This window comes from Rattus norvegicus, chromosome 3 (assembly GCF_036323735.1).
Source record: "Rattus norvegicus strain BN/NHsdMcwi chromosome 3, GRCr8, whole genome shotgun sequence".
Classification (NCBI taxonomy): Eukaryota; Metazoa; Chordata; class Mammalia; order Rodentia; family Muridae; genus Rattus; species Rattus norvegicus.
This window is the reverse complement of record NC_086021.1, coordinates 63,433,370-63,456,861: the sequence shown is the minus strand read 5'-3', so window position 1 is coordinate 63,456,861 and position 23,492 is coordinate 63,433,370. Positions and strand designations below refer to the sequence as shown.

Sequence of the window (23,492 nt, the reverse complement as noted above, 5' to 3'; positions counted from 1 at the left end):
CTAACGATCTGAATGGGAAAGTTTGATTCTAATAGAAATTTCCTCTTCCTCTGGCAAATGTTGGTGTTTTTTAGTTTTCAGCTCTTCCTAAAGGAAAAGGGAGTTTGGGTGGTTTTTGTTTTCCATTAGTTATCTGGGGCCCCTTCCCTTCCGTTTGTGCCTGGTCCCCACCATTGTTTTCAGGGTCTTTGAACTGTATGATCTGCTATGGAGAATGTTCCTTGATGGTGGACCAAATCCAGCAATTTCTCAGTACTTATTCAAGAAATCAGTTAGCTGTTATACTGTTGTCTTTTGTAGGGACCTCCATTCTAGGGAGGGAGACTTCATCTTAGCCTTTATGCTGCTCAGACTTTTTCTTTCCTCCCCTTTTTTTTAAAGTGTCTGAAATAATATTCATAACCATTTTCTGTTTGACTGTCTCAGGATGGTTTAGAGTAGGTGGCATATGGGCTTTAAAGCAATTTGACTTTGAATTACTAACCTCTTACTGGGTTTGTGTCATTTATAAAAATATTTAAAGAGCATTGCAGCTCTCTGACCTCAACACATGCATATTAGCATTTCAGATTTTCCGTCCTTGCTTCTCCTGCTAATGGGCTGTCACTTTATGGTTCCAATGGAGAAGCTTGTCAGATATACTTCCTTTAGTGAACACAGAAGTGCAGCGATCTCCTCTGCTAAGCACATTTCTTTCTTCTCTCCTTCTGCAGCATCCAGTGCTGGTGAGCTTGTCTGGCTATAGGGAGCCTGCTGGGGGAAACTTACAGCTTCAGAAGACTCCTGGAGAGCCTCTCCCTCCACACTCTCCCTTTGAGCAGTCAGTGCCTCTCTGCTGGAGAACCTGTGCTGGGTGTGCCCCAGAGCTGGCTTTGACTGTAGCCTGTCAGGCTCTCCCTGGACCTCACGGAACAGCATTGCCAGCCACACGGCTTCCAACAAATCACCTCTTTTCATGCTGTTTGGCACAGATCGAATCTACAGGGTAAGTTTTCTGCCTTGGTGTTGATTTAGATGGTTTACAGAATTCTAATACGAGAAAGTTTGGGGCAGCGGGCTGGTTCTTAGTTCTTTCACAGCCTGAACGGTAAGGTTTTTTACTGGGTCATAGCTTCACAGTCTTTAGCTTTGGGCAAGCGGTTAAAAGGCGGTAGCATATCCCTGTATAGAACATACCTCCTCCCCTTGTTGGTTTCCCACCAGGACCACAATACTTTTCTTTTTTTATTCCTTTCTCACCTTTTCCACATGTGGACCTAGTGACTTAGAGAAGTGTTTTACGTAGAAAACATATATATCAACTGTTCTAAAACCGGTAAAACACGGTAGATGTTGTGGCTTCTCCCTTGCACTTGATATTTTGTAGGATTTAATTTGTGTGTAAGTAATGCTTCCTCAGTGTCCTTTATGTGACAGTAACATAGTAATAACCAGCACTCCAGTGATGAGTGAGCCTATAATTTAAAGTGGGTGGGGAAAGCAGACTTCTCACCTCAGGGAACTAAAGGAGCCTGTGGCTGTTGATACTGGGCTCTTCAGGTTGCGACTGTATTTTCTTTCTTTCTTTTTTTTTTTCGTATTTTTATTGGTTATTTTACTTATTTAAATTTCAAATGTTATTCCTCCTTCCCAGTTTCCCCTTCATAAACCCCTTATCCTCTTTCCCCCCTCCCCCTGCCTCTATGAGGGTGCTCCCTCACCCTCCTACCCACTCCCGCCTCAGAACCATAGCCTTCCCGTACACTGGAGCATCTAGCCTTCACTAGACCAAGGGTCTCCCCTCTTGATGCTTAACAAGGCCCATCCTCTGCTACATATGTGGCTGGAGCCATGGGTCCCCCCATGTATACTCTCTGATTGGTAGTTTAGTCCTTGGGAGCTATTGGGGAGGGGGTTCTGGTTGGTTGGTATTGTTGTTCTTCCTATGAGGTTACAAACTCCTTCAACTCCTTCAGTCCTTTCTCTAAGTCCTCCATTGGGGTCCTTGTGCTCAGTCTGATGGTTGGCTGCGAGCAGCCACATCTGTGTTGGTCAGGCTCTGGCAGAGCCTCTCAGAGGACAGCCATACCTGGCTCCTGTCAGCAGGCTCTTCTTGGCATCAGCAACAGTGACTGCATTTTCAAGGCCAGGGGAAGCATGCTTTGGGCTGTTCAGAAGGTATTACTTGTTTCTCTTCTTCATTTCCTGGGGGGCTAGCAGCTTAGAAACTCTGACTTCCATCCTTTGAGGGTCTTGAGATATTCTTAGGCCTAGGCAAAGTAGTGTGAGTCTGAGTTAGTTTTAAGAGGAAGTAATGAATAACAGAGGTGCCATTGAGACCTTTATTTTGTTTATTTATTTATTTGCAGGGTGGAGGGGGTAGCGGCTGGAGTTAATCACTGACTCTGTCTGTCTCAGTTTTGAAACAGTGAGAAAATGACTGGGCTCAGTTGTTTCTCAGGGTGTCCAAGAGTGAGGCTCATTAGAGGAGTTTTCAGATACCTTTCTTCGAGAATGAATATTCACATTTTTTATTATTGTATACAAAATTTGGGTCTTTAAAAAAGTAGTGTACTCAACGCACACAGGTTTTAAAAGGCACAAAAGAAGTGTGGGCTGAAAAACAAGTCTTTTCTGGTTTGCAGAGACCGCAGCTGATCATCTAGCCACCCACTGTTAGTCTTCTTTAAAGTTTTCCTTCCAAGCATATGTAACACACACGCGTGCAAACTGTAGCTATGTCTCCCAGCGGTAATGACATGTGAGTTTTGCCTCATACAGTTCTTCCCTATGTATCAGTGATCCGCTCCTTTACGATGGGTGTGTGGTATTCCAGTGGAGGAGGGCTGTTATGGACCTAGGCCGTTGTATACTGATGCATGCCCATTTTACATACAGTTTTTATCTTCAGGAACAGGCAGCAGGGAATAGCCACGTGCATGCGTGGTCTCATACAAGAGTGGGCATAGCTGTAGGGCCTGTTCCTAGCAGGGCTGCTGGGTCACTGGAGGGTCTGTTCCTAGCAGAGCTGCTGGGTCAAGGAGCATGCGCATTTTGATTACGGAGACAGTCTGTTGCCAGTTGTTCTGCCCATGTTTGGGAAGTTTTAGATTTCTCCACAGAGGTGAGAACACCGCTTCCTTACACCTTTGCCAGCCACAGTGTAACCGACAAACTGATAGGTGCAAATGTCAATTTAGCATCTCTGTCATTTCATCCTTCTTCTTTTAATTAACACCATGCATCGGTCCATGGGCTTAATAACCAGTTACGTTTCTGGCGCCGTTCCCTCTAATTTGAGTCTATCGTCCGTTATCCCACCATACTCTTGATGTTTTACCCTTGGAATGCTGATTTCTTTTGGGAATACAGATTTTCGTAATCAGTTTATACCCTCTCTCCCCCTGCTTCTTGCCGTTTGTATTGTTTGTAGATCTCTTTGGTCATATGTATAAAATTTTGCCTTGCTGATTATTAAACATTCCACGTAGTTAGATGTCTTCACTCGGCAAATATTTACCAAATGTCTTTTACATATTAGGATCTTGTTCTAAGTACCCAGCTGTACAGTAGAAGAGAAAATAGACTCCAATTTTGCTCACCGAGACTTGGATTCTAGTGGAGGAGGTAGTCGATAAAGCACAGATAGATTTGTAGAGATAAATATACAGTATGTTATTTTGTGGTGTCAGACATTTGTGTCAGTGAAGACATTTCTCTCAGTGGCAGGTTAAGAGACCCTCGTCCAGCTTCTGGCTGGTGTGATGTGGTTCTTTTATTTAAGTGTTAACTCTTTGTTCCAAGTGGAATGCTATGTGTAACCCAATTTAATTTCTGTCTAGGTGCTCTGTTAGTTAGTGTGTGGCTGACCCCCTGTAACCAAGGGACTGAAATACACAGTGGCTCTCAGGACACAGACGTTTACTCTTTTTCCTCATTGAACAGTCCCAGCAGGAAGAAAACAGCTGGGCGGAACAGACTGGGTTCACCTATGTTGTGAAACCAGGGCTCCTTCTTTCTCATTGGCCAGGAGTATCACTGTGGTTATTATCTGTAGGGTTTTATCAGGTCCTGTCAGTGGCAAGAACAAAGGTGAAAGTTCAGGGCAAGTGTTAGAGTTTGCAGAGTTCACTACCGCCTGAGTGGTCACTGACAAGTTAGTCCTGTAGGTACATTGGCTTTGTTATTTTAGTGCCTCCCTGCTGCTGACAGTCACTGCTTGGTCTTCTGGCAGAGTGGCAATATAGTCACTATACTTCCAATCTTTTTATTTGTTCACTGTTTATCTTCTCTGAAAATCCTCCCAACCCCTTTCTTTGATGTGGCCTAACAATAGTTCCAGGTTGACCTTGAACTCAAGACCCTCGAGCCTCAGTCTGTTTACTGCTAGGAATAGAGACCTGTATTACCAGCCCTGGCTTTTGTTTAAATATGAATTTTCCTGTGTATTTTGGCCTATTTCTGAGATTACTTGTAGCTTCATTCATTTGTCTATCTGTGCAGATTTGAGAACTTCAGATTAATGTGCTTTCTTAGATACGGACTCTCCCTGCCTTGTTTCGTTTTATATATATAGGATTTTTGTATTTGTTGTTTTATTTGGGTTGTGCTTTTTAAGAATATAAACATTTAAGAGAGTCATTTTCCAATCACCACTTCCCCCATGCAAGGAAGAAAGCTGCCAACAGCACGGGGTTTGGCGTAAACTTTGTCAGTGAGGGTTCCTATGTTGGAGGTGTTAATGTTGGTGATCCTATTGCATAGTTACACTGATCTGGATGCCTGTCCTTCTCTGTCCTTGGACACTAGAACCTGACTTCATTGAAGTGGGTAGGAGGAGTGAGAACCAGTTTATATGATATGGTGTTCATTCCATATTAATAAGTGATTTCTGCTTATAACAAGGAAACTGACACTTATTTTTCTATTCTATTGAAAATAAACTGGGATCTTGGAACCCTCCCAAACAAAACAAAACAAAACAAAACAAAAACAAAAACAACCCTCCACCCAAATATCCTAAGGTTAAAGTTATAGAAAATATGTTTCGGAAGCATAGACTTGACTGGAACACAGAAACCTGGACCGAATTTTGGATACTGAATCTGATGCTGGCTTGTGTGTGTGGTGTGTGATGTGTGTGTGTGTGGTGTGTGTGTGTGTGTGTGTGTGTGTGTGTGTGTGTGTGTGTGGTGTGTGGTGTGTGTGTGTGTGTGTGGTGTGTGTATGTGTGTGTGTGTGTGTGGTGTGTGGTGTGTGTGGTGTATGTATGTGTGTGTGGTGTGTGTGGTGTGTGTGTGTGTGTATGTGTGGTCTGTGTGGTGTGTGGTGTGTGTGTGGTATGGTGTGTGTGTGTAGTGTGTGTGTGGTGTATGTGTGTGTGGTGTGTGTGTGTGTGTGTGGTCTGTGTGGTGTGTGGTGTGTGTGTGGTATGGTGTGTGTGTGTGGTGTGTGTGTGGTGTATGTGTGTGTGGTGTATGTGTGTGTGTGTGTGGTGTGTGGTGTGTATGTGGTATGTGTGTGTGTGTGGTGTGTAGTGTGTGTGTGGTGTGTGTGTGGTATGGTGTGTGTGTGTGGTGTGTGTGTGGTGTATGTGTGTGTGGTGTATGTGTGTGTGTGTGGTGTGTGGTGTGTATGTGGTATGTGTGTGTGTGGTGTGTGTAGTGTGTGTGTGGTATGTGTGTGGTATGTGTGTGTGTGTGTGTGGTGTGTGTGTGGTATGTGTAGTGTGTGTGTGGTATGTGTGTGGTATGTGTGTGTGTGTGTGTGGTGTGTGTGTGGTATATGTGTGTGTGTGTGGGGGTGTGGTGTGTGTGGTATGTGTGTGTGTGAGTGTGTATAAGACAGCACACATTCAGCTTTGATCTTTGACTTTTTTTTTAAAATCTGTAAACCTGATTTACTCTTGAAGCTTTGTTGCCTGATAGAACTTTCCCTGGGAAGATGAAGCACACATATCTACCCAGACAGGGATCCCACAATAGACCAAAATAAGGATACCATCAAAGTTCAGCTTGGTGAACTAATGGCTTTTATTGATGTTACCTTCAGGAGTATGGGTGAGAGGTTACTAAATGACTCACAGACGGCTGTGTTATCAAGGCTCACCCCAGCATGGAAGCACATTGCACAGCATGCAGGCACCTCAACAAGTTGGAAACTGTCCTTTCCAAGTGACTCTCGTCTGAACTTCTTCTAGGCAGCTTAGCTGGGGTTTGTTTTCCAGGCAGCTGGTCTGGTCTCAGAGTCTTCCTTGCAGCCCAGCTTCCTTCCGCCTGAGGGACACTCTCAGCTTTTATTGCTTATTCTGTCAGAGAGGTGTCTAGTGAGTCTGGTCAGTTTCAGGGACTTCCTGGAGCTATTTTGAGTTCTTTACTTTCCTGCTTAAGGGGTGTACCTACATAATGGAATGTTTCAATCCTAGAGGAAATTGTTACACAACAAGCAAACAAGCATATCTAGCTTAGTTAATTCTGATAAAGTGAGATTTTTGTTACCTTCATAGAGGTCAAGCACAATGGTAGTCTACAGGGTGCGATAATTGCTTCCTTGTTCTCTATGGTTTTGTCATGGAGAGGTCTGCACGCAGCAGTATGGTTCAGTATGGCCCCTCCTTCTCCTAGCTGGTAAGGCTCTCAAACTTCAGATTTCCCCCCACAAGTCCTTCTTTACTTATTTGTTAATGAACTCAGCCATTGGACTTCTCAATTTTTTCTAGATAGACTTTGGTGACTATCTTCTTGCTTTGGTTCTCTTTCAGTGGGAAATGGCATCTTAATATTGCACCCTGAGCAGCAGCTAGGTCACTGTTACTGGAAGGCCATTGTTTAGAAGCTATTTGATGTGGGCAGGACCTGGAATCATGAGTAGAATATTTCTCACAAATATTTCCAGTTTAAATTTTCTTTCAGAGTTTTTTTTGCTTAAGTGTTGCTGTTACACCTCTATATCTTCTTCATTTTACACAAAGGACTCCGGTTCATAGGGACACTGAGGAGTGACAGTATTGGCCACAGTTACTTACTTGGTCAGTACTAGGCACACAGCATTGCCAGAATGTCACAATGCTAACATCACACCAGTACTAACCATTCTGAAAGAACCCATAACCTCCTTTTTTAAAGTACACTGTTCCTAGTCTTCCTCATTTCTTCAGGCCCAGATTGTCTATAGTCAATAATTTATCTACCGGGATTAAAGACTGATTTGACTTTAGATGATATTGGAATAGTATCAACTTTGTTAGGTGAGATGTTGGACTTGTGGACACACACACACACACACACACACACACACACACACACACACACACACGGTCTTAACTATTAGGGACCTAATGGAAGAACAGAGGAAGTCAGTTTCTATAGCTTCGGAGATGGAGAATAGGTTGTTGCTTATTTTGTTTTTACATTATATTGTTTGTTTTTGGGGGATTGGGGGTGGAAAGGTATCCATTGTTTTTCGTAAGACAGAATGAATTGTTTCTACCCTGCAGGCTTTCTATCTCTATGTACTTGGGACATCATCTATTTAAAAAATAATTCTCCTCATTGAGTAGAGGGTGCTTAATTTTATTATGAACATTGCTCCTTTCAGGTCAGTGAGTGGTTTGGGTTGGGTGGATAGTCATTGGGTTAGAGCTGTTTTCTGGTCTCTTTCTATGTGGTATGCATCTAGAAGTTTGCAGTCTGCCCCCTTGCTCCCAGCACCCCCCCCTCACCCAAGGCTCCCCCCATTTCCCAGTGCCTCCTTGGTTTCTGTTGTGGTTACTTGAATGCTAACCGGTTCAACTTGTGCTCTGACCATGGTACATGGCTCCTCTTTGCTTTCTCATGATTGTATTTATACTTTGGACGGATATATTTAAATGAACAGCTGTGCGGTTTGTTGAGTCATACCACAATTATCTGATTCTGTTGTAGCTGTTTGACTGGCAAAAGCATATTTCAAGCTAAATTGTGAGAAAATTCCATTAATCACACTCTCCTGGGGGAGGGGAGTGGAGAAAGACCACTGTGAAAAGTCCTTTTAGAGATTAATTAGTGATTCCATTATTTAGAGTACGTTGATCTGGTTGAAACTTAGTGTGTCACTTACAGAAACTGAACGAAGGTGCAAATAGCTATAAAAGGCTTAGTGACTCTCAGCCTTGTAGGCAAATGTCTCTGAAATAGCCGTGGTGCAGCAGCTCTTCAGTGATGTGATCTCTTTAAGGAGATCAGACCTGGAGGATTCCCTTTTCTTGAGACTTCAGTGTACTCCACTTGGTGCTTGAGTTCATTGGCTAAGTGTTTTGTTTTAAGCTTCCGGGTTACACTGAACACAGAAGATGTTATGTCTTTCTTTTTCTCTCTTCTCAAATGTACTAATTGCAACTGTAACCTCTGACTGAGTCTTTGGCTTCTACCAGCCAGCTCCGTTTTTATCTTGACACCTCCTTGAGGTTCTCTCTGAGGTTATTAATAGGCACAGAAGCATGACTTTCTGAATAGCGTCAATAACTGTTAGAAGACGTGGGGGAGATAATATGTCAATTTCTGACTTGTAGGAGCCATGTTTTCAAGCTACCAAGTTGTCTCAGAGTCACTAGGGATGGCTCTGGGCATATCAGCTGGTGTCTGCAGTGAGAGATCCCAGCAGGCCTTTCCAAATGGGCTATTGTCCACCAGGAGCTGTCTGGTGCACCCAGAGGCTGCTAGTGCCTTTCTGTCTGCCCGCTTCTCTTGGATGGTACTCCGGAAAGCTGGAACCCAAGTTAGAAGTGATCTCTTTTAATTTGTCTCAAATACTCAGTTGCTTCTACACTAAATTGAGGTCACAGAAGCCCCTCCCACCCCCAAGTCACTCCCTTGCCAAGCACTATCAAACTCACACCTTGACTCTCCTACCCCACCTAAAGCAAATACAATGTAGACGAATGATTAAAACTAAGGTTTCAGTTCATCTAGAGTGCCTGGCCACTGCAAAGGGATGCCACCAAGGAGGCTTGCATTCAAACAGCGTACTGATGCTCATTTGGGGGATCCAGAGAAGAGTAATGAGTACATGGCAGAGTTTGCCTCAGATTAAGTGCTTTGAGGCAGGTATTGCCAGGACATGTAACACAGAGGGCTGAGCAGCAAGGTTCAACACAGGGCTGGGTTTGGAGTGTGAGGGACCCAGGCGTGAGAGGGAAGGTGGAGCAGAAAGAATCCACAAGGTGTTTTTTCTCACCTCTACAGATATAGTGTACCTCTATAGTGTAGTGAGAGCAGAGGGTGGGAGGGGGGAGAGCAAAGGGTAGACTTAAAGGGGATGGAGGAGGAAGAAGGTAGGGAGAGAGGGAGAGAGCATGGTTTTGAATTGTGCCTGCTCCCAAACCTAATACACTTTTCACTACCAGTTATTGCCAGTTGATCCTACTAGTCTTAAAGTTTCTCTAGACTCATGGCTCATGCTTGTACTATAAGCACTGAGAAAGCTGAATCAGGAGGACCGAAGGTTCAAGGACAGCCTCAGATACGTGATAAAGTACCAGGGTAGCTTGGGTTATTAGATCATGTCTCACAAGACCAAGCAAGACAGCAAGCCATAGAATGAGGGCAGCCGTGTGGGGCAGCAGGTGTATAGAATACCATTTGTTTGTAGAGACAAAGGCTGCATCTAGCCGAGGACTAGGGGTAGAAAAGAGATTTTAAATGGATCCAGAGGATAACGGACTCTTCTTACCCTTAGAGAAAAGAAGAAACACACTTTTCAGACTAAAGGGAGAGGGGGTGGGAACCTTGAAAGCATCGAGGGTGTCATGGAACAGGTAGGAGGCAATAGTAAGCTGGAGAACTTGGGCTGTATTGACACCTTAGGAAGGAAAGAGAGGATAAGAAACCATCTCCACTGCGAAAGAAACGGGATTTTGAGGGACTGAAGGGATGGCTCAGTGTTTAGGCTTAAAATTCAGGTATCACAAAGAAAGCCGGAAGCAGTACCTATCTGTGACCCCAGTCCTGAGGTCTTGCTGGCCAGCCAGCCTAACCTGAGCTTCCGGTTCAAAGAACTTGTCTCAGAAAATAAAGTGGGGCTTTCCCAAGGAAGACAACCGATGGTGGCACCCAGCTTCCGCATGTGCGTGCATATACACGTTCATGTGCTCCCACACGCATGCCTTCACACAGCCACATGAACATGTACACACGTCTTACAAAGAAGTAAAACTGGAAAGGAAAAAAAAATAACACTAAGGCCTGAGGTATCAGGAAGGCATGCAGCAGGAAATCAAAACCCTTGAGTCCCTGGGATGCCAGAGTCTTCATTTATGTCAGGAAGAGCAAAGTCAGTTTTGTTCTGTGTACAATTAAAGCAACTTTAAAAGTAAAGTTAATTCTCTGTTTGTTCCATGGCAGCCAAAGCTAAACCCTTTACTTATTTTCCTTTAATTGGTATCCCTCCCCCATCTGCAGATTATATTTTATCTCTTTTTCCTTTCTGGAGTGCATCTGCCACAGCTGGAATGTTCACAGAGTAACTCCTTCAAAATCCTTTCCTGAAATGGTCTGTAATTATTTCCTCTTATCACAGAATGAATGGATCCAGGGTCTGGTTTTTAGTTCTGTGGTGCTTGTCCAAGGAGCCATTTGTATTCATCTAACTCGAAAGATCAAGTTGCATGCTAATATTCTGAAAGTAACACCCCACCAGAAACCCTCCAGCAGCACCGGACTCTAGATCAACCCAAGCTCTGGCAACATGCACATTGCCAGTTCAGAGGATGGTGTTACAAATGGTTAAGAGGTCATTTGTGAACTGAAGAAAAGACCCTGACTTGACTTATCTCGTATGCTATCTTCAGTTTTGCTCATCTTCGAAGCTACTATGACAGCTCATGTCTCTTTTGCCCCTCCCAAAGGACCAAGGGTTTTGGAGTCAGCTGCGATTGGCTAACTCCTTTTCTATCTGGCCATAGTACCTATTTTTGTACCATCCAATCCGTCAGAATGACTGGATTTTGTCCTAGATGGAGGATGTTGTTATAAGGATGCCTTCCTTCAGAGTTTTATTTTCAAATATGTGTTACTGTATTTACTTTGTCCTCGAATGAACCTTATACTCATTTCCATATTTATTTTGAGGTGTGAATTATGAGACAATTGATGAATGAATTAAGGGTGGACAGGAGCATGAACACACTTGCAAAGAAGTCTTGTTCCCCCCCCCCCTCCCCGACTGAGATTTTTCTCTTCTGAGAGGCAGGAGGGTGAGGGGAGATGATTGGAGGTTGCAGTGTATGTGAAATTAATTTTGAGTGTAGAGAAATAGAAAGATGGCATAGTTGAAAGGTGACCCAAATCACTGTGAGTAAAATATGTTCTCCAAGAAAAGGATCAAGTTGGATGGAGCACAGAATGGTTAAAGTATGGATTAAGTGTTGATGGTAAAACTGGATTGATGGTTACTCTCTGATAGGTTGGCCATTTCACTAAACATTGGTCACATGGTCTTGGGTTTAAGCACATGTGCTTGGGATAGTCGTTTGTATCTGTCTATTTTCTTGTTTGTAAAATAAGATTTCTAGGAGTATTTATTGGGAGTGACTTAGGGAGAAATGCATGCATATTTATCCCTAAACACAGTGGCAGGCACATCCCCTGAATGCACTCTTACTGGAGAGACAATGACATGGTGTTGACTCATCAGTAGCTTTCTTTGCTCTGCCCATGCCTTCCCTGCTAAGTTGATTTGATTTTAATTAATTAATTTTTATATTGTGGAAGGCATATGTAATGGTGGAAAAAGTCATCATGTATTTGTAGTCAAAGAACTTGTAAGACTGGGAAAGATGTGGGGTAAAGATGACCTCACTTGGATGGTTAAAAAAAAAGCCAATCTAAGCAGGGATGAGTGATTATTGACCGTGTTTCAAGACTTCTTTTAACTTGAAGATTGTTAAAAATCAAACAGTGTCAGGAGATTCCCGTTTCAGTGAGACTCTGAGTCATGAATGGGTCAACCAAGAGAATTTGGGCAGACAGGCCAGACAAAAGAGTTCTTTGTTGAATTTTATGATTATTTTCCTCTTATGGAAAGCAAATTGCATACTCTGCAGGAGTCCAGATTGTAGGAACATCCTTTATTGCCAACCATAGTTTTAAATTACACTGCCTAATATGAGTTCTGAACGTTGAATACAGAGGTCCATTATGCATTGATTAGTCTGTGGCTAGCATCAAGATGATAATTTTAGTAGTAGACTTCAGAGGATCTGTGGTTCTTTTTCTTTCCCTACCCCCTCCCCCACTCCCAGATATAACATTTTGATGAACAGAAGAACTACTGCACTTGAGCTGAACCCACAAAACACTAACTCCATAGCCGGTGTCACCCAGATCTAGAGTGTGAAAAGTGCCATGGTGTTTGGAAAGTGCTTCTGTTCTGCCCTGTGACTGTCTGCTTTTAAAGTGGAAAATATGGGAAGTCCCCACCCCACCCCCGCCCCCAGAAGACAGGCCTAAGACATTGCAAGAGATGGCAGTGATAGAAAGAGGGTTTCTTCCCATGTGTCGGAAACATTATGAGTAGTTACTAGGGATTGCAGAGCTGTTCAACTATAGTAGGGGGAAATAGATACACTAGAGGGAAACATTTATACTCTGAGCCCTGTAGTATTCATAATCCCAAGCCGCCTGCCATTTTCGAGCTGAGCAGTGTGAGCATGTTTATATCAGTATAACGTTTGGCACTCCCTGATAGACCTTCAGTTGTCTATAAGAAACATTATTGATATATTAAAAGATATCCAATGCATTACTCTTAGACTGTCAGAGTTCTTTGATACTGGAATGGCCTCCAGGATTTTTGACACTGCATAGCATCTTTGACAGGGTTTGGGCCAATGCTCAGTCAGAATACTTGGAGCCATTGCTGCTGCAGTGACAAAGGATGGAGCTTCTGTGGAGAAAGGCAGTGAATTTTGAAGCGATGCTGCAGAATCCCTGGGGATCCGAGACATTTTCAGGGCTCTGCAAGCTTCTCAGGATCCAGTGGTGGGTTCAAGGCTGGGTGGTTTTCTGCGTGTATGTTAGCCAGCAACATGTTGTAACAGATGGGCTGTTGAATCATGTAGGATCCAGGTGTCTTCCAGGCCAAACATGAGACTTGTTCAGTGTAAAACAATGCCACTTTCCTCCTATATACTGTTCTGTAAAAATAAAGTAATCTCCTTTTAAAATTTGTTTCTTTAGATCTGGTAGGGTAGTTATTTTAATGTGAATACAATGTTGTACCAATTGCGTTTTACTTCCTAGCATAGTACATATCAGTGGGTAAAGCCCACACAGACAAGTTATTCAGTAGTTTTCAAGGAGCACAAAGAGACCCAAAATCAGTAAACTTTGCCAAGCAATTGAGGAATCCCTGAGCCCAGGGCTGTTGAATTATTACCACTTCCATTTTCTGTGACCAAGAGGGGAGGAATCGAATGTTTACTTGAAAAAAAATATTAATACTTTCAGATTTTAAAATTAGAAATAGATACTTTCTGATGGAGGCCAGCACTCCAGTGAATTGAGTTTTTAATTTATTTTGGCACAGGCTGCTGTGTAGACCTAGGAGTTTGCTGAGTAGCCCAGGCTGGTCTTGAACTTAGGATCCTTCTGTCTTAGCCTGTCACAGATGGGGAGTGTCATGATTATATATGTGTACTGCCATTGCAGGCTTGATGATTAAGTCTTGGGGAGATTCCCACACATTTCTCTTTCTTCATGCTTCCCTCTTCTTGGGAGTGTAACTTTTAGAAGGCAATTAGTGGGCAGTGGAACATTCTAGACTGAAGAAAGTAGAGCCAGCAAGTGTTGCTGCTACTTTCCTCCCATGGATTTTTTTGTTTGTTTGTTTTTGTTTTTGGGTGTGATTTGAGTTACTCTTAACTTGTGGATTAGCTCCAGGGATCAAGTTTATAAGTTACTTTTCTGTCTCTCATAAGCTTAAGTCAGTGCATGGTGATGATGATAATCTGTAAATGGGTATATTGGAGCCATAGGCCTGTGTTGGCTTGTGACATGGGAAAAATGGCAGAGCTGATGGGTCTGGTTTTGCGTGCTTAAAACTACGAAAGCGTTGTTTATGTTGAAGTGTCCCTTTTGACATTTATTATTAATTAAACGGAACCAAACTCTTACTGAGGTGATAAGGGAAAGGTGAACTCTTCCTTTCCCTTGTAGGTGTGCGTGAAGGTGGTGCTCATGCTTGATAATGTGAAGCTAAGTTGAGTGTTAAGACAGAGGAGATTCTAAGTATTAAATGAGCACCTATTTGGCTCAGTTGTAATGGACAAGATGGGGCTGTAGATTCTGCCCTTGGGGTTTGATAATGGAGACATGGTTGAAAGGTAAAATAGGTAGGAAAATATGATTCATCGTACTTCACAGGGATGGAACTTAACAGCACAAGACAAAAGCAGTAGAGGATTTAACTCAGGAAGTGACGCTTCCATTGAGACTTCAAGGATGAGCAGGAACCTAGCCAGGTTGGGCCTTGAAAGGAGAATGATCATATAGCAAGCTCCAGAGACAGGCAGGGAAGCTCAGAAGCATAGGATGGGAGTGAGGTGGGGGAATGGGAGTGAGGGACCCAAGGAGAGATGATGGCAGAGGACAGAAGGTTTGGTGACACTGTGGGTGAAGACTTACTTGGGAGATAGGGTGCCTTGGCTTGGTTTCCATTCTTGCTCTCCAGATTTCCCAGGGGTTCTCAAGATACACCACACTTGTACCCCTAAAGCGTGTTGATATAAACCATAGAATATATGGTATAGAATATGCACATGGTTAAATTTTCTGTTATGGGAACAAACTTCCTGAGATAAGAGATATAGATTTCACTTGTCAGATAAATAGGTTTATTTGGGGGGAAATAAATATTGCTTTTATGCACCTAATGTGGGTGCTAGGGGGGACAGTGGCAGAGAGGTTCTAAAGGAAACAGTTCCCCTCATGGCCAGAAAGCAAAAGAGGAAAGAGAAGGGTTGTAATGAGGGCAGGCTTGCAGTGCTCTTGGGGCACTGCCTTGACCCTACCTCTTGAAGGGTTCACCGTCTGCCAGCAGTGCCAACTGGAGGACCATGTCTACACTGTAGCAGTACATAAAACAGACAGTAAAAGATTTGCTAGCAGCAGAATCATATTATTAACGAAAATCGTGAGATACTAAATCTGATTATCGCATAAGACAATAGATACTAAGTCCATTTTTCAAAAACCTTTAAAAAGAAAATCTGAATTTGAGAAGACTACTTCAGGTCAGGTTGACCTGAGTTTTGTTGCTGTTCTCCAGTAAGCCGTGAGAGAGAAGCAATAGGAATATGTGATGGCAGGGCCTCGATTGTCAGACTCTTCTCTGGTTCTTGTATCACTAACGTAATTACTTTCTAGTTTCTTTACTGGTGTTAGAGTACTTGCCATTTGGGGAGGGTTCATCTCATGATAGTGAAGCCAGTGTAGCCTGTGAGTTCCCTTGAAGAGCTGCTGTGAGCTTTGTAAGCCGGTCATGACTACGCTTTTGTTACACAGTATCTCTGAAAGGTACCTCTTTGACTCCCGGCACTGCCTAGGGAACTGAGATTAATGCCAAATAAAGCTGTCAGTTATTTACCACTTTATAATAGGAACATAACATTATGAGAGCGAGCTCTGAGTGTTTTCATTCTACAACTCAAGGAGTTCCTTTGTGCGCCTCTTAGATATGTGTAACCATGTTGGAGTTGAGTGGGTTATTGCTGGAGACTGCCAGAAACACAATTTTAGGTATTAGATGAGGGATGCGGAGTTGAAGTCACTTAAGGTGCAGAGGACTTTCTAATCATCAGTTTCTTTCCTGTTATTATGGTATAATCTTAGATATAAGAATATATACCTTAGATGTAATCTGGTCTATCTTAGGTCATGCAATTTACAAAAAAAATCTATCTATCTATCTATCTATCTATCTATCTATCTATCTATCTATCTATCTATCTATCTATCTCTATCTATCATCTATCTATCTATCTATCTATCTATCTATCTATCTCTATCTATCTATCTATCTATCTATCTATCTATCTATCTATCTATCATCCATCCATCTACCCATCTATCTTCTTGTCCTATAACCCAGGCTAACTTTGAACTTGCAATTTTCCTGCCTCTGCCTTCCAAATATTTCCTCCTGCGTATAACATACCTAAGAAATTTGGTTTTTGTCTGGTCATACTGGTACTTGCCTCTGAGCTCAGTTTCAGGAGGCAGAAGAACGCACATGCATGCATGCACACATACACAACCCCCCTCCAGTCTTGCAAGTTCAATGGCATGGTTCTAGCATGTGCTTAGCATCTAAAGGTCTTTCCACTGCAGCACAATGCAGCAGAGAACATTCCAGAGAGGCAGTAGAAGAGTGTTCACTTAGGTTCCTCTTCCTTCTAAGAAAGCTAATGGTGCTGTTCTTAGGATCCAACCATTACCACCTCCTCATTTAATCTTGTTGTTGTTGTTGTTGTTGTTAGTTTTTTGAGACAGGGTTTCTTTGTGTAGCCTTAAGTGTCCTGGAATTTGTTTTGCAGACCAAGCCGGCCTCGAACTCAAAGATTCACCTGCCTGGGCCTCCCAAGTGCTGGGATTAAAGATGTGTGCCACTATGCCCAATCACTCATTTAATCTTAACTGCCTACCCAAATCCTTTCTCTGAATACAATTAACAGGGAGTGTGGTGACTAAACACATCACTAAGGAAAAATGATGGTTTAGTATGAGCTGATGGACTCAGTCAGTAAAGTGCCTGCCGTACCAGCATGTGGACCCAAGTTTGATTCCTGACACCATAAAAATGGTGGCTTATGCTTATAAATCACAGTGCTGGAGGGGCAGAGATGGTTGTATGCCTGGACTCAGGGATCACATAGTCTATATTCATGAGTGAGTCCCGGGTCTCAGTCAGAGACTCAATGTCACAAAACAAGGTGCATAGCTCCTGAAGAATGACACCCAGGGTTGACCTCTAGTCATTGAAACTGCCTGCACACAATTGCACACACACACTTGAATACACACCTGAGCATATACGCACATGCACACATAGGCACACTCTCCACAGGTGTAAGCATGTTGGCACATTGGCACGCCCATGGAGGAGCTGTACCGTGTTCTTAACTTTGCTCTTCAGGAAATTGCTCCCAGCCAGACTCTCATTAGATTCCTGATACCTGCAGGAATTACTTCACGTAGCAAAACTCAAACTCAGAGACCTGAGCTTCTGCCAACATAGTTCTAGGTCAACACCAACTTGAAATTTCTCTCAGTCGTCTTATTTTGTCTCCATGACCATTTGCTATCCTGTAAGTTGACCTAATTTCTTCTTCTGGAAATATCTCCATCTTAATTGTGTCTAGCCTCTTGAAATTCTAGCCATTTTAAATTCAACGTTAATGTAGAAATGCTGTGTTTTGCAGGAGATGCGGTGTAAGAGATTGTTTTCCTCTTGGACTGTAGGATGGTCCAGGCTCTACCTCTAAACCTTTAAAGGAGAAGTGAGGGCTCAGACACTGTGACTGGCCTTGAACTATTCAATTTCTTATCTTCAACATTGTATTAGAATAGTGATCTTGGGCCTCTCAGTCTTTGGTCCTGCTCAGTAGGGTAGAATAGAATTCAAACCCGTAGTTTTTCGGAGTGCTTTGTATTGAACTTTATTCTCTTTATTTTCCTATTGAGTTCTCCATTAGGAGGGTGGGCTCAGAGACACAGCCAGTAGAGGTCATTGGCCAGAGGGAAATCTTAAGACCTATGAAGGTTTGTTTAGATCCACAGCAAGGGAGTATTCAAACGTGCTAAAAAACCAAGATGTTACAAGTCGGGTTTCCTTGCAGGGTCCCGGGTGGCATTTGAAGATGGTTTGTCTGACTTCCTGTCCCCCTGTGTTAATTTTGTGTCTGACTTACATGTCCTTTTTCCTCCCACAGTTATACAATGGTCGATGGAGCAATGATCCTTTCTGTGCTAATGATGATGGCTCTCCCTTCCCCGAGTATGGAAGGTACGTGCCACATAGCTGTTTGGTTAGGATAATGGACTGTGTATTGTTTGGCTTACTGTAAAACATTTGGTCCTTAATCCTGTCAGACTTAACACACCCTTCGTATAATAAATGTCTGGCAGTGTCCCTTGACTGCTTTAATGTGCAGTTCTGATACATACTGCACCTTGATTTATGTGTGTGCGCGTGCCTGCAGTTTTTAAAGATGCCATTTAATACCCTACCAGAAATAAAGATGGCGGTGAAATAGACAGTGGTGTGATTAATAATAAAGTAGTATGTGCAAGCAAATGCACTCTAGGCCGCCAGCCTCGCCCCAGCACATTAGATATTATGAAGTATGGTTCTCTCTGTTATCTGTGTATTTTCTTTCCACTCTTGTGGATGTGCATGGTCAATGCGATCAAAATGTTAATGGGAAGTTGCAGAATAAAGAGTTCCCAAGTCTTCAGTAACTATCAGAATATATTTATACAACCTAGCATTGTGTTTAATCTGTCGTATCATTTACTATTCCTGATTTTATAGAATTTATTTCTTTATGTTATGTGTGTGCGTACACATGCGTGTGAACCTGAAGTGGCAGGTGTGGAAGTCATAGGACAGCTTCGGAGTCAGTTCTCTCTGTCCACCCAGAGGTTCTGTGGACTGGGCTCAGGCTTTTCAGTGAGCGCCTTCAGCCACTGAGCTTTGCTATCCTGACTGTGACTATTATAAACGAAACATCATAGAGTGTGGGGGAGACAAGTAGTATGCTTAGAATTTGATGCTATCCACACTTCTGGGTGTGGTGTTAGGGAAAGGAGGGTACTCTAGCATTTCATGCACTTGTGTGCATTCAGTTGCCTACCCCAAAACCAGGCTGAATATTGTTATATTGATATATATATATGTATATATATGTATATATATATGTATATATATGTATATATGTATATATGTATATATACATATATATGATATGTTCTACCTTCAGTGATGATATTTTCTGAATAATGAAGAATTTTGTTAGAATGTCAACAAAACAGGGATGTGTGGCCCCTTTGGCAGTTTAATCTATCTGCAGCAAACCACAGTGTGTTCAAGGCCCAGTGCTATGGCAGGGCCGGTTCTAGCCAGAGGTCTTCTGATTCTTGAGGGCTTACCTTCCAAGAAGTTTGTTGGAGCCCTGTCCTTTCTTTCACACCCAATCGGGAGGTAAATGGTCTTCCTCTGCTTCCTGAATGTCCTGTATATTGTGTTCGTGTTTAGCAAAACTCCAGTGGCATTTGTCCATGGGCTGTAACCTCCACAACTGCCGCCCCTAACAGCCCTTTTCTGTTATTAATTTGATTACTTCAGGTATTGTTATAGTTATAGAAAGTTGGCCAGCACACCTCCTGTTTATACAGTAATTTTATCTGGGGGAAGCTCAATATACAGCAGGACATAGATGCCATACTTCGTGTTTTTATGTATAACAGAAATGAATGAGTTGAGCCACAATCAGAGCTTAGCAGAGTAAAACAGCTATGGAGGCACCAGCATTTGATCTCAGCGGTTAGGTGGAGAGAGGAGGATGGGAAGTTGGAGTTAACATTGAGCACATAGTAAATTTGTGAAGAAGCTAGGCTATAGAAAACTGTCCCACAACAAAAAGCTTGCTATGACGAGGGCTGTGCAATTATCTTTGCCTGTTTGGGCTGCCGTCACCAAATGCCTCAGACTGGATGCCCTGTAAGTAGTCTACATTTATTTCTTATAGTTCTTAGTCTGGGAAGGGCAAGTTCAAGGTGCTGGGTGGGAGATTCACTGTCTGTTGAGGACTTGTCACTCAGAGGTGGCACTTTTTCACTGTGTCCAATGGTGGGAAGACTAGCTATCTCTTTTATGAGGCCACTGTCCTAGTTTCATTTCTGTTGCTGTGATAAAATACCTTGACAAAAGCAGCCTTAAAGTAGGAAAGGGTTTATATCCATGTGCAATTCTAGGTTAAAGTTCACCACAATAGGGGGAGCTGAAGACAGCTGGTTATGTCACCTTCAACATCAAGAGCATTGGGAAATGAGTGTATGCATGCTCCCTTGCTTTCTTGCCATATTCGGATCTATTTTTCTTTTACATAGTTCAGTTTTCCCTGTCTAGGGAATGGAGCTGCCCACAGTGGCCTGGGTCTTCCCACATCAACTGACCTATTAAAACAGTTCCCCACAGACACGTTCAGAGATTAACCCAATGTAGACAATTCTTCATTGAGATTTTCTTCCTGGGTGACCAGATAGCCATCACAGATATACAATCATACAGTGAGGGTCTTTGCTCACATTCTGTTGCTTGTCCTACCTTTTCCTTCTCTCACCACAGATTTTGAGGTGATATAAACATCCGTACACAACAGGAAACATTTTAGCTCATGGTATAACCAGGCATTTGTAAGTCATGGGCTTCTTTTATTGATTCCTTCTTTCCCTACCTTGTTCTAGAAAAGTTGATGACTCTCTAGACCTTTATGAAAGCCACAAAACAGCTGCAGAAAGGAAAAGAAAGCGTTAATGCTAATTCCATGCAATTATATATCCTGCCTTTGCCTGTTGCTATGTAAATATATTCCAACTACAAATCCTAAACTCTGCCTCAGAGTGCATTGGAAGATGTCTGTTTTATACAAGTGCTTAGAGCAATTCTCAGTCTTGTTATGATCAGGTGAGACCTAAGGCTCATGCCCTTGTTTTAAGTTCTTTGGGGATATAGGAATCTACCTTATGTAATTGATTAGCTTCCAAGAAGGCAAATAATTAATCTGGTCAGTGTGGCCAAGTCTGCAGAGAAGTCAGTGTTCAATGTCCTAGGAGTTATTTTGTTGCACTTTACACTTATGACTTTGTTGGATCCGTTCCTGTCCTATGCCTCCATCTGTCTGTCCGTCTGTCTGTCTGTCTGTCTGCTGTCTACTGATCTAGCTATCTCTATCATGTCTCCATCCCCCACCTCGTGTGCGTATGTGTGTGTGTCTCCATTCTCCCTCCTTTCCTTTCTCCCTTCGTTGTCCTCTTGGGAATCACAGATCCACTCCGTGCAGCTCTGGAATGTAGCCAAGAGTCCAGGAGATCTCTGAGTGTACGATACAAGCTGGGTTTGCGGATAGTAAAAGCATGCATCTTCCTTGATTCTTCTTACTGTGAGAACATTTAGATTAGAAATGACTCAGGTGTCTCTCATTTCGTGTCTGTTGAACAGTGCTGCCCAGTCTGGCGATCTAGAGTCTGTCTAGACAGCTCTCAGCAATAAGTGTTATTAAAGACATTGCAATGCTCTGCTGGGCATGCCAGGAGGTGCCCTAGAGGATCCTGTCCTGCTAGTGCTGAAGGCATTCATAGGAGGAAGTGGCCTCTTGTTAAATAAAGCTGGAAGAATTGGTTGCGTTACCGTTGCTTTTCAGCTGCTCGTTTCTGGGGACCCCCTTTCTTGGTCCCCCTTTAAAATTTCTTACTTAATGCTTTAACGCTTACTACTAAAAAAGTCTTAAGAATATTGGAGACTTAAGTTGTCTCCAAATTCTTCCTCTCCATATGCTAGTAAGCAGTGCTTTTTGGTTCCAGTTGAAATCAGGGGTTGACCAGTGAGAGAGGCAAAATGGCAGAGAAAAGGGAAGCAGAAGAGGGGTAGAATTGGAGCGAGCCAGGAGGGGGAAGAAGAATTGGGAAAGAGGGAGGGGAGGGAGGGAGAGAGGGGGAAGGTAGTGGGGAGGGAAGAAGGGTCACTTGTGCAGAGTAGCCTCTCTTGATTCTGTCTTCTTTTTCCCTGCTTCTAGCATTTAGGCTGTGCAGAGTCCAGCAAATGACCTCTTTATTTTTAATATTTGTGAAATGTGTACAACTTAGATCACACTACTTAGGGTTTTCTGTAAGTTCTATTTTAACTCTCATGGTTTCTGAACTCCGTACACATACATTCCCATTTCCCCAAACTACTCATTTCACCACATTTCTTTCTGTTTTACTGGCATTGCATACATAGTGATAGGTTTTACGCCAACCCCTCCATGTAAGGATATTGTGTACTCTGACCATGTTTTCCTCCTGTCTCCCCTTTCTTCCCCATCCCATTCCTCCCCCAGACAGGCAAATGCTTGACCACTGGAAACAGGTAATAAAAGCTGCTGTTCTGAGCTGACAGGGAAATGGGATTGCCATTGAGATTTTCCTATTTAAACACTACCACTGCTACAGTGCTTAGAGATACTGACTGGAGTGTGGGATATTACTCTGCCCCCACCACATTCTAACCCTAACATGGACTGTTCTTGTCACAGTCATGGCTGGCTTGGGTGTTGGTCACTTCTTTTCTCCTTGTGACTTAACTTTGTTACCTGCCAGTGGCGTATTCTATAAAAGGCACATTTCACTCACACACACACACACACACACACACACACACACACACACACACTCTCGGAGTTTAAAAACAAAAGAAAACTGCTTGGAATACATCCAACATTTGTAAAGTCAAATTTAGTTATAAAATCCTTAAGAAAAGAAATGAAATATTAGGAAAGATAATAAACAAATCTGTCGTCGAGCTTTGTAGATTACAAATTGAAAAGAAAATGGACTCCCATCTAATATATACTGAGCAGTAGAAGCCAGCAGTAACTATGTCTGGCGTCCTGAGTCCTCACAACATTCTTATGGCACACATAAAAGTCACAGGCATTTGTTGTAGCAGATTTTCATGTGTAGACTCAGGCCGTGACACAAACAAAGGCCGCGTGGTGGCATGCCCCTGTGCTCCTCCTCAAGAGACTGAGATGCGAAGACAGCTTGAGCCCAAGAGTTCAAGGTCAGCCAGGACAATACAGGGAGACATGGCTACAGTCAAGCCAGCAAACGGAGATGGAAGAGGATGGGAAGAGGACGGGTCAGTCAGCTTGGGAGGAATCTGAGTCAGAACAGCCGAGTTGACCAGCCAGCCAGAGCTAGGAAGGGGCGAGCTTCTTTAGCAGTAAGTCCCGAGGCTGGAAATGTTCTAGTCCTAGATAAGACTGGACAGAGCTTAGAAGCCTCCAGGACCAGGCCTCGGTTAGCAGACAGGTGATAAGCTTTGGAGACGGTGGTTAGTACAGGAAAATAAAAGTTACCGTTACAGTTCAAATAAACTAACACAGCATCCAGCACTAGTAAGTAGGTACAGTTGTCACGAGCCAACTTTTATCTTTCTGTCTTTAAAAATGGTTTTATATTTCCTATCTCACCCCTTCCGCCATGATGCTGGAGACCAAGTGCTTATGTTTCTTAGACGTTGATTAAAGATTGTGTTAATGTTTTGCTAGGAGGTTGAAAGCAGTGGCTGAGGTTGCATTTGAATGCATGTTAAAGTATTCCCCAAGTTCTGTGGAACTGGTCAGGAGGGTGCAGAATGAAAAGATTCCTTTTCCCATCCAAATATGGAGGGTAAGAGAACGCTGTTTCTTACAGCTACCTTTTGACAGTTAGAGG

At 42.9% G+C, this 23,492-nt stretch overlaps 1 protein-coding gene across 11 annotated transcripts in view; it reads left to right on the top strand.

The window, feature by feature from the left end:
- Acvr1 (activin A receptor type 1) overlaps window positions 1-23,492 on the top strand; it is a 119,603-nt gene that overhangs the window by 50,119 nt on the left and 45,992 nt on the right. For 10 of the 11 annotated variants that reach the window (XM_039105904.2, XM_039105896.2, XM_039105906.2 and 7 more), the window contains 2 exons: window positions 714-985; window positions 17,945-18,018. In XM_039105904.2, the coding sequence (XP_038961832.1) occupies window positions 17,952-18,018 (67 nt within the window). In that variant the 5' untranslated portion in view covers window positions 714-985; window positions 17,945-17,951. 11 annotated transcript variants of the gene reach the window in all.